Raw genomic sequence first — 12,142 nt, forward strand, 5'->3', positions numbered from 1 at the left:
GGCTCATTGCTTCAGATTTCTACCCTCTGTTCTCTTCTGCCAGAGTATCTATTCAAATACTGTACAGGATACAAATTTGCACTCACAGGGATATTCAAGTAGAAAAGAAAAGATTTTCTCATTAGTTGCATTCTCACGTACAACCTTGGATCAATCTTTAGATGAAGTATTGGACTATAGGTACTTTCTGATCAGGAGGATGGAAGGAAAAACTTTTACACAATAACAAAAGCATGAAGATGTTCCTTGTGATGTTTTTGGTGCACAAAGTAGTCACTCTGAAATGCCCTGCAAGTGATGCTTTCCTTGTTCCACATGAGTGGTACCAGCCTGGAGACCTCATCATTGGTGGGATGGCATCTCACTTCGGTTACCACCTTTATGAAGCTAAATTTAGTGAAAATCCATCTAAGAAATCTTATGAGATACCAGTGTAAGATTTTTTTTCTATGTCTAATCTTACCCAGATTTTCAAAAATCTTTTATAGGACTAAAAAGCTATTGGTGCATAAATGTAAGTTTTAAAATATAATCTATGGCTTCCCTTTCTTCCAATTATATCTGTTTATGAAAGGAAAAATAACCTTCTTTACATTATCCTAAAGTATTTCACATCAAATGTACAAAAGTTCAAATCAAGAAGTCTTTATATGAAGATTTATTGGGATAAAGATAATGTCAGCATTCCAGATAGCATCCAAAATTAAATTAGAGTCCAAGGCAACATGCTGCTCAAAGTTCCTATTTATTAAGAGTGTAGGAAAACCTGAATCTGAAGCTTCTTCTGTCCCCGCCACAAATTAAAGTTCATGATCTTGCCCCCATACCCACAAATCCCTCGCATGGCCCAATCTTCCACTGCCATGCTATCAGTTCCACCCATCCAGTTCGGGTTAGGTGCAAAGGTGCCAAGAGGAAGGATGACCTTGGAAATTCAGAAAGGAATTTTGTTTTGGCTATAAAATATTCCACTCCTTACTATCCCCCCTCCCACTACCCTACCAATTAAACAGCATAGTAGAATAGAATAGAAGTGTGGCAAGCCAAAGATCCATAAGGAATATGGCTGCAGACCTGACAGATAATTTTTAGAAATGTTTGGCATTTTCTCTCCTCACAAAACATACGGTAAATAAGTGATACCTCCTGAATCTGTTCATAAAGCATTTTTTTAAAAAACATAGAAAATATTGTATTTTGAAAGAAGAGATGACTTGCATTTGTTGCAGTACATATTTCTTCGAAGTCAGGGAAATGCTGTGTAAAATAAATGTGAGCTCTGTAGAAATTAGCAATATAAAAGAATATTATAGTTCAGGGTGGAAATGAGGGGTCCTCTCACATTGATTGTTGTCTTGAAGACGTCTCATTAGCCAAACTAGATAATATCATCAGTGCTAGGTTGTGTTGATATTACCTACTTTGGGTAATGAAATGTTTGGAAGAAAACAGCCAGGCTCAGAGAACACCATGGACCCCTCTGTAGAAATATTAGAAAACTATTTTCTTTCTATTACTGTCAGAGAAAGAAATGTTTGTTATTGAAACAGAAATTTTGTCCCCTTATGAGAATTGTCAATTTTCACTTTCAACTGGGGGGGTATTTAAATATTTGCAGCATATTCACCAAATTTCACCAACATGTCCTCGCCTTGGCCTTTGCTGTGAAGGAGATCAATGAGAACTCCCAGATCTTACCTAATGTCACTCTTGGGTTCCACATCTATGACAGCTACCTAAATGCAAGGATGACCTATCGCACCACTCTGGACCTGCTTTTCAAATCCCAGGAATTTGTCCCTAACTACAAGTGTGACAGCCAGAAGAATCTCATGGCTATCATTGGGGGACTGGATTTTGTCACATCATCTCATATTGCTGAAATTACTGGAGCCTTCAAAATTCCACAAGTAAGTTGTGCAAGGGCTAAAGGAGAACAATTCTGTATTCTGTTCTTGATGTTGTTCTGGATTAATTAAGGAGCATCAAAGATTAGGGTTATGTTTTTATTAAGATGTTCTGCCTGGCCTAAGGTCTTTTTGTTGGCATACTTTTGAAACTATAATGCTGAATACAAGAACTGAGTATCCATAGACAGTCCACATCTGAGGAAAGAGTTGAGAGTAGTATTCTTCATTTCTATCAAAAGAATTGCTCAATTCTATGCGTTTGAAATAATTCCAATAAATTCCTTTCTGTATTTATACTTAGAAGAATTTCAGGGAAACAATTCCTTCCTTGCATATATTTTATATGAAAACTAGATCAGGACAATTGCATTTGATCCTAGAACTCAAGAGAATACTACTGTACTTTCTTGCAGTTTACATATGGCTCATTACCCCAAAAGGAACTTCATACCAGTAAGCTCTCTTCACTTTATTTCATGGTCCCCAAAGAAGACCATCAGTACATTGGGATTGTCCAACTGCTTCACCATTTCAGGTGGACGTGGATTGGGATATTTGCTGTTGATAACAACGATGGAGAAAATTTCTTGCAGAACATGCAGCTCTTACTTTCAGAGAACAGAATCTGCTCATCGTTTATAGAAAGACTCTCACAACTAGTTCACTTGGAGGACTTCGCAGAAGTAATTCAAAAAATATTCATTATTTCCATGAATTGGATAAATAGCCGAGCCAATGCATTTCTCGTCTATGGAGAATCATTGACAATTATGTGGCTGAGAATTGTCACATTTATGGTAGATCCTGAAAGCAAGGAAATTGCATTATTTAGAAGGGTATGGATCACGACTGCCCAGATTGATTTCATATTATCAGGATTTCAAATCAGGTGGGATCTCCAGATGTTCCACGGGGCTATTTCCTTCACCGTTCATTCAAGAGCAGTTGCAGGTTTCAGGGAATATCTTCAGACCATCAATCCTCTTTCAGTCTACAGAGATGAGTTTTTGCAGGAAATTTGGGAACAATTATTTGATTGTTCATTTCCAAAACCAGAACTACAAGAAATGCATGGTAGGAAATGCACTGGAGAGATGAAGCTGGAGGATCTTCCTGGACCTGCCTTTGAAATGGAGATGACTGGCCATAGCTATAGCGTCTACAATGCTGTTTATGCTGCGGCTCATGCTTTGCAGGCTCTGTACACATTGCATTTCAACAGAAAAAAACCTATGATGGATAAAAATCCTGACCTTCCACATCTCCCATCTTGGCAGGTATTCCCTTTGCTTTGGACTCTTCTGTTATTTCAATAAGCAGCTTGGCATAGAATTATGTTTTGACCCCATTGTGGAAAGTCTTAACATTTTCTGCAGGTAGAATCAAGCATGACAAAACAACCAAGAAATAAGGAGGAATTTCCTGTTGGTGAGAACAATTAACCATTAATAATTGGATCAGAAGTTTTGGATGCTCCAACATTGGAATTTTTTACAAAGAGAAGGATAACGATTTATCTGGAATAGCAGAGGGTCTCCTCCTTGAGCACGTTGTTTGATTAGAAAACCTCCAGATCTTCTGATTCTGATATATTGTTCTGTCTTAAATAGATAATAGAAAAAAATGGTTTCTCTTGTTATTCTAATCACTGAGAAGCTACTGTATGAATTATGGTTTTTATGTCACTGTTAGCTATTTAGTAAATCACCAGACATTGTATAATAAGAGATTATTGAAATGATAATTTAGATTACTCTTCATTGCTGCCTCCAAAAATAATCAATTCTTCAAGAACTTTGTACGTGGCTTATGAACCTTTCCTGGGGATCAAGCTGAATTTTCTGTCTTTATGAAACTGGTCCTTCTTAGATGTGGCATCCATAATATGAAAAATGAAATATGTTTGCAATAATCACTATCTTGCATGTCTCTGTGGAGGAATGCTTGACTCAAATTCTAAAATTTGGCAAAAGGACAGTCCTCAGACTGTCAAAGCGCTTTCTATCAATGAGGAAAGATTAGATACGATATACGTGAAAGTAGTTATTTAAGTAGTGAATCTAAATAATAATTTAAAGAATTCCAAAGTTCCAAAATTCTTTTTTTCATTCTGCTTCAGTTAATTCCTACTTTTCCTTATATTACTATCAAATAAAATATATAGTGTAAACATTACATTATTAACAATATTGATTATCCAATTTCAAAGCTTAATAATATTGTAAGAATGGTAAGAACGAGTGAATGAAACTTGGATATGATTTTCTCTTCTCTATTATATTGCTTTTCATTCAATCTCTCTTTTATTCCCTTTCAAGTAGCTCCATTCATTTCTTCAAGGCATTTCTTTTAACAATTCAGCTGGGGAGAGAGTGTTCCTGAATGAGAAAGGGGAAGCAACAGGTGGATTCGACATCACCAACTTGATCACTTTCCCAAACAGATCCTTTCAGAGAGTGAGAGTTGGGGAGATGGATCTACAGGCTCCAAAAGGAAAGGAATTATTCATTGATGAAGATCTAATTGTCTGGCAACCAACTTTTAACCAGGTATCAAATTAGTGATTCTACCTTAATCCATTATGATCCATATTGTAAATTGTTATGATCCCATATTGAACAAATTTCTTTAGAAATCTAATTTCTATTTTTTTAAAAAAATAAAAATGGCATATTGTTTCAAATGTAGATGATCAAAGATTCCTCAAATTGGCATATATGATATTACAATGTAAACGCCAGGATTGCATATTTGGTGGGCATTTCCACTTGAAAACACAGGAGTGGCCATGTTTGCATGAAATTGTTACCCTATATAATTATTTATTTATCCTACTCTTCAGACAGGAGTTTTTGAACCTCATTATATTTTCTCAATTATTTTTCGGTTGTTGATGAAGTTGTTAATTTGCTGTATTCCTTTGGGAAGTCAATAATCATGTTACTACATTAAGGAGAAAAATCAGCAACTGTCTTTAAAACTCTCCTTTTCAAAAGATTTTCATGTTTATCATCAGGTTCTTCCATTCTCTCGATGCAACGACCCTTGTTTTCCTGGATCCTGGAAGAAAGGGATTGAGGGAAATCAATTCTGCTGCTATGACTGTGTTCCATGCCCAGAAGGGAAGATTTCAAATCAAAATGGTAGGGTATAAATTCTATGACATTTCATTAGACTTAAGCAAACTTTAGCAAACTACATGGGTGTATAAACATAATGTGATTTTCATAAAATTAGGAGGCCTAGATGACAAATTCCTTGATTTTCCTTCCAGATATGGATGACTGTTTTCAATGTTCAGAAGATCATCATCCAAACAAAGAAAAGAATGGATGTATCCTGAAACCAGTTGTGTTTCTAACCTTTGAAGAACCTTTAGGAATTGGTTTAGCCTTAGTAGATCTTGGTTTCTTCTTCTTGACCTCATGGGTACTTGCAACATTTATTAAGCACAGGGATACTCCCATTGTCAAAGCCAATAACCGGTCTTTAACCTATACTCTCCTTGTCTCTCTTCTGCTCTGTTTTCTCTCCTCTTTGCTCTTCCTCAGCCAACCTGTCAAAGTGACCTGCCTTCTCCGACAATCAATGTTTGGTATCACTTTCTCAGTGGCCATTTCTAGTGTGCTGGCCAAAACAATCACTGTAATTGTTGCTTTCATGGCCACTAAACCAGGATCTCAGATGAGTAGATGGGTGGGGAAAAGATTGGCCTTTTTTATTGTCTTTTCTTGCTCTCTCGTACAAGTATGTTTTTGTCTTCTTTGGTTGTGGACATCTCCCCCATTCCCTGAGTTGGACATGCACTCGGAGCTCCAAGAAATGATTTTACAATGTAATGAGGGTTCAACATCTTTCTTCTATTGTGTCTTGGGCTACATGGGTATCTTGGCCATTGCCAGCTTTATTGTGGCTTTCCTTGCCCGTAAATTACCCGACAGCTTTAACGAAGCCAAGTTCATCACCTTCAGCATGTTGGCCTTCTGCAGTGTGTGGATCTCCTTCTTTCCAGCCTATCTGAGCACAAAAGGAAAAGCCATGGTAGCTGTGGAGGTCTTCTCCATCTTGGCCTCCAGTGCTGCATTATTGGGATGCATATTCCTCCCAAAATGCTACATCATTGTTTTGCGTCCTGACCTCAACCACAGGGAGCAACTAATTAAGAGGAATTAGCACATCATGTGATCTTTCTTTCTAGGTACAATTGCTGAAAAACAGAATAGAAAAACTGTTCGCTATCTACAGGTACATATAAAACATATAAGAATATTGTTTTGTTTTCCTGTCAAGGAAGAATTTATGTAAGCTATTTAAGATTTATTCATATTTAAGCGCATTCCAAAGTAAGTACTCATGTTGCTGCAATTCCATCATTGTCTAAGATTCTTTAACCTAATCCATTCTCCTTTTCAACACTCCTTTTGAACTTGACTTTGATCTAGTTTTCTTAGTTGCCATTAGGATATTTCAGATATTGACTCAAATGATGTCCAACATTTGCAGTGACATTTTCCTGGGTTTTACACTTTCAATTTGTAAAGCACTATACAAATATAGTAAAATGCTGACCGACATTTTACGAATAAATATTTAACACAGTATTATAGTATATTGCATACAATTTCTGAGGGTGTTTTGTATATGTAATATACATTGAGTTTGTGAATCCTGAATATTTAACTGTTTTGAAAGAAAATGGCTTTCATACTGGGTCATAACAATTCACATTCCACACCTAAATCTATTTCCACTGTAAATTAATAATATGGGAAATTTATTGAAATGAAATTTTCCCAGGCAAAAAACCCCCACAATACAATCCTAGGTTCTATTAATAGGTAAAAGTAAAGGTAATGTTTTACTTCGCACATATGTGCTAGTTGTTCCCAACTCTATGGGGCAGTGTTCATCTCCGTTTCAAAGCCAAATAGCCAGCACTGTCTGAAGACATCTCCGTGGTCATGTGGCCGGCATGACTAAATGCCAAAGGGGCACGGAACACTGTTACCTTCCCAGCAAAATGGTTCCTATTTTTCTACTTGAATTTTTACATGCTTTTGATGTGCTAGGTTGGCAGAAGCTGGGACAAATAATGGGAGCTCACTCTGCTACGTGGCACTTGGGATTCAAACTGCCAAACTGCCGACTTTTCTTTTCGACAAGCTCAATTCCTTAGTCCCTCACCCACAACATTAATAGAGCGATAGAATCAAGATCACAAGAAGATGTAGTATCACTTTACAAAGCCTTAATAAAACCACACTCAGAAAACTATCCATTTCTGGTCACCACACTATAAAAAAATATCTGGATATTCTAGAAAGACTGCAGAGAAGAACCAACAACAGTCATTAGGGGCTGGAGGCTAAAACATACGAACAATAGTTAGAGGAAGTGGGTATGACTAGTCTAGGGAAAAGAAGAAGTGGGGTGAAATGACAACAGTGTTCCAATATTTGAGGGACTCCTACAAAGACAAGGGGTTCAAACTATTTTTAAAAACACCAAAACACGAGAACAGAAACAATGGATGGAAACTACGCAAGGAGCGAAGCAACTTAGAACTAAGGAGAAATTTCCTAGCGGTGAGAGCAATCAACCAATGGAATAGCTTGCCTCCAGAAGTTGGGGGATTACTTCATCACTGGAAGCTTTGAAAAAGAGACTGGAAAACCATTTGTTAGAAATGGTATAGGACCATGATGGCAAACCAACAGTACGCATGCCACAGGTAGTACATGGAGCCATATTTGCCGGCATGCAAGACATCAGCTCTGCCGTGCATATGTGCATCGGCCAACTGAATTTTGAGCTTCCGGGGGGGCTAGGGGAGCCCATTTTCCATTCCCCAGATTTCAGGAAAGCCTCCGGAGCCTTGGGATGGCGAAAACTCCCCCATTCCCAGGGTGGTGGTGGTGTCGTGCACGCATATACAGATGGGTGACGTGCATTGTATTAGGGGTGTGGGTAGACACGAACGTGCAATAACTCATGCACGCACAATTTGGGCACGCCTTTACAAAAAGGTTTGCTATCACTGGTATAGAATCTCCAAATTGGCACGAATAGCCAATGCTCCAGAAGATAGACTCAAGATACAGAAGGATCTTGACAGACTTGAACATTGGGCCCTATCCAACAAAATGAAATTCAATGGTGAAAAAAATAAGGTTCTACGTTTAGGCAAGAAAAACAACTTGATTGTAGGATTTGTTGCCTAGGCAGGGGGTTGGACTAGAAGACCTCCAATATCCCTTCCAACTCTGTTATTGTATTATATTCTGTTTCTTTGTTTGTTTGTTTGTTCATTTGTGAGAATTTATTTGTCGCACATTCACTGTCAGGGTTTCCGGGCTGCTGAAAAAAAATCCAAAATACAAGCAATAGAAATAGTAAACATTCCTACACACACACACACACACACACACACACACACACACACACACACCGGGGATGACAATCCATTAGGTAAGCCACCTGACGGGCACCATCCCACTCTGGGTTCCAAAGGCCTGTTGGGCCTTGCAAAAGACTATCAAAGTGGGTGCCAATCTAACCTCCATGGGGAAGATGTTCCAAAGAGAGGGAGGCACCATAGGCCCATTTTCTGAGTCCTGCCACATGTGCTTTCTTAGGAGAGAACACCCTCCCAGACTCCCCACTCTGGTGGGTCAGGTGGTTGTGACCAGGATGAGATGGTCCTTCAGATAACATGGCCCCAACCATGTTAAGATTTAAAGGTAAAAACCTTTACCCAGAAGGAAATTGGCAGCCAATGCAGCTCTCACAAGGAAGGTGACACATTTGAACAACTGGGTCTACACTAAACCACCACCACAACCTCCTCCTCCTCCTCCTCCTCCTCCTCCTCCTCCTCCTCCTCCTCCTCCTCCTCCTCCTCCTCCTCCTCCTCCTCCTCCTCCTCCTCCTCCTCCTCCTAACCTACATATTTTCTGGACAGTACATTGACTGGGTCAAATCTTATCTAAATCACAAAAACAATAGTTATACAAATAAATATCTGTACAAATCTTCCAAATTCAAGAATATTGGTCTCTTTATATAGACCTTTATCATTTTTCCAATAGTTCATTTAAAAATCAAAAGTATTACTTTAGGCCCTATCTTTACCACATCCTGCTAAGTAATATCATTTAATATTTTAAAAATTACTCCTCCTCCTTCTTCATGATTGGACATTGGGATCATATTAGCAATCCTATTTTTATCAACAGCCACACGAAAAAGTGCTGCTGAGTTTTGTCCAAACCAGTCCCTTAGATTTTGAAGCCATGATGTCCTTCTTCTGCCTGGTCCTCGTTTGCCTTCAGTCTTTCCCTGGAGGATTAAGTGAAGTATGCCATATTTTTCCAGACGTCCCATCACATGTCCAGAATATTCCAATTTTCTCATTTTTTAATGGCTTTGATGATTTCCATTTGCTTTCCCAGGCGGCTTATCACCTCCTCATTTCCATATGGGCGATTGAATTTTGAAACAATTGGAGCCTCCGGATATTTTTCAAGGGAAGTCCCATATCTGAATGGTCGAATAGTTGGCAACTCCATATCTCTGCTAAAAAATGCTCTGTCCTACACAGTGTCAACAAAAACCAGAACACCAAATGCAAGCTGGGCGGATACGACCTAATAGATGACCCACACTCTGTCAAGGACCTAGGAGTACTCATCTCTAAAGATCTAAGCCCCAGAGCACCCTGGAACCCCATTGCCAAAAAGGTTGTCAACCTTATTTTACGATGTTTTTTCTATGGTAACCTTATACTGCTAACTAGGGCATACAAAACCTTTGCTAGAGCAATCCTTGAATACTGCTCACATGCCCGGAATCCACGCTGTATAGCAGACCTAAATACAATAGATAGGGTCCAGAGGTATTTCACAAGAAGAGTACTTAACTCATCTGCTTGCAAGAACATACCTTATGCCACCATGCTTGAAATTTTGGGCATGGAAAACCTCCAAATATTCTGCCTACATTGTGACCTAAGCATAGAATACAAAATTATATGATATAATGTTTTACCTGTAAACAACTACTTCAATTTCAACTGCCATAATACAAGGGCAAACAATAGATACAAACTCAAAGTAAACTGCTCCAAACTCGATTGCAGAAAATACGATGTCAGCAATAGAGTGGTCAATGCCTGGAATGCTCTACCTGACTCCGTTGTTAGTTCCTCAAACTCCCATATCTTTAACCTTAATCTGTCCACTGTGGCTGTCACATGTTTCCTAAGAGGTCCCTAAGGGGGCATGCATAAGCGCACCAGTGTCCCTACCGTCCCTATCCTACTGTCCCCATTGATATGTACTCATTTTATGTGTTCATGGCTGTGTTACACTTATTTATACCCATCTATTTGTACTAATCTCATGCAAAAATGTCCATGTCTATACTAATACCTGTTGCCTTGTACATGTTGACAAATAAATAAATAAATAAAATCAATCAATCAATGGAGAGCCCCATATAAAGCTGCTGGTCTCATTATTGATGGTATAGTCTATCCCTTTTATGAATTGAACTTAAAGCATCATGACATAGAGGTTTATTTACAAATGAATGGTTTTTTTTTCTTTTTATATTCTTAGCCAGTTTCCCAAAAATTGTTTAGGTGAGTAAAAGATGTCACAGCATAAATGTAGGTTTTATATCTAACATAAGCCATTCTTACTTTCCAATGTTTTTAGTTCTGGGAGAAGAAATCATATGTTAAAATGTAAGCAGTAGAATAATAGAAACTTTGGTGCAAAAAAAGTTTTCAGTGAGTTCATGGTAATTTTTTTAAAAAAAGTTTCTGCATTGTTATTCCTCATGACTGATACCCTCTGGATATGTTCCTATTCTATTTTGTGAAAAATCGATAGAAAATAAATGTTTTTAGATTCAAAAAACACTTTCAACAATTTCAACAACCAGGCATATATTTTATTGCAAATCTCCCTTATATGATTTTCATTGGCATTTGCTCATATAAAAAAAATAGTTGAACCAGTGGCCAATTATTATCTCATCAAAAGAAAATAATTAACTCCTAAAGGAATCACCATATTTTCTCAGCTAGGCCAAAACATCAGGGGCTGCACAGAAGGAAATGATATTCAATAACAGTCAAGGTATCAGCTTGGATAAATGAAACCTTTGAAGTACAGGAAGTTTGGCACAAGGGTAACAACAGCTCTGTTGGGCTCATTGCTTCAGATGTCTACCCTCTGTTCTCTTCTCCCAGAGTATCTGTTCAAACACTGTACAGGATACAAATTTGCACTCACAGGGATATTCAAGTAGAAAAGGATAGATTTTCTCATTAGGTGCATTCTCACATACAACCTTGGATCAATCTTTAGATGAAGTATTGGACTATAGGTAGTTTCTGATCAGGAAGATGGAAGGGAAAACATTTTCAGAATAACAAAAGCATGAAGATGTTTCTTGTGATGTTTTTGGTGCACAAAGTAGTCACTCTGAAATGCCCTGCAAGTGATGCTTTCCTTGTTCCACATGAGTGGTACCAGCCTGGAGACCTCATCATTGGTGGGATGGCATCTCACTTCGCTTACTACATTTACGAAGCTAAATTTAGTGAAAATCCTTCTAAGAAACCTTATGATATACCAGTGTAAGAATTTTTTTCTCTATGTCTAATGTTACTGAGATTTTCAAAAATCCTTTCTAGGACTTTCTTACATTAATAATTTAGAAGGCCTAGATGACAAATTCCTTGATTTTCCTTCCAGATATGGATGATTGTTTTGAATGCTCAGAAGATCATTATCCAAATAAAGAAAAGAAAGGATGTATCCCTAAACTGGTGGTGTTTCTAACCTTTGCAGAAACCTTAGGAATTGGTTTAGCCTTAGTAGATCTTGGTTTCTTCTTCTTGACCTCATGGGTACTTGCAACATTTATTAAGCACAGGGATACTCCCATTGTCAAAGCCAATAACCGGTCTTTAACCTATACTCTCCTTGTCTCTCTTCTGCTCTGTTTTCTCTCCTCTTTGCTCTTCCTCAGCCAACCTGGCAAACTGACCTGCTTTCTCCGACAATCAATGTTTGGTATCACTTTCTCAGTGGCCATTTCTAGTGTGCTGGCCAAAACCATCACTGTAATTGTTGCTTTCATGGCCACTAAACCAGGATCTCAGATGAGTAGATGGGTGGGGAAAAGATTGGCCTTTTTTATTGTCTTTTCTTGCTCTCTCT

At 38.1% G+C, this 12,142-nt stretch overlaps 1 protein-coding gene across 1 annotated transcript; it reads left to right on the plus strand.

The window, feature by feature from the left end:
* Positions 1-233: 233 nt before the first annotated feature.
* LOC309400615 (vomeronasal type-2 receptor 26-like) lies at positions 234-6,083 on the plus strand (the record flags this gene model as incomplete). The annotated part of the gene is made up of 5 exons (XM_081969175.1): positions 234-433; positions 1,619-1,910; positions 2,351-3,187; positions 3,287-3,338; positions 5,185-6,083. 5 exons carry the CDS (start codon positions 234-236, stop codon positions 6,081-6,083), a joined length of 2,280 nt encoding a protein of 759 aa, XP_081825301.1.
* Between the last annotated feature and the right edge of the window lie 6,059 nt (positions 6,084-12,142).

Source organism: Natrix helvetica (assembly GCF_964273705.1).
Source record: "Natrix helvetica genome assembly, chromosome: W".
Taxonomy (NCBI): Eukaryota; Metazoa; Chordata; class Lepidosauria; order Squamata; family Natricidae; genus Natrix; species Natrix helvetica.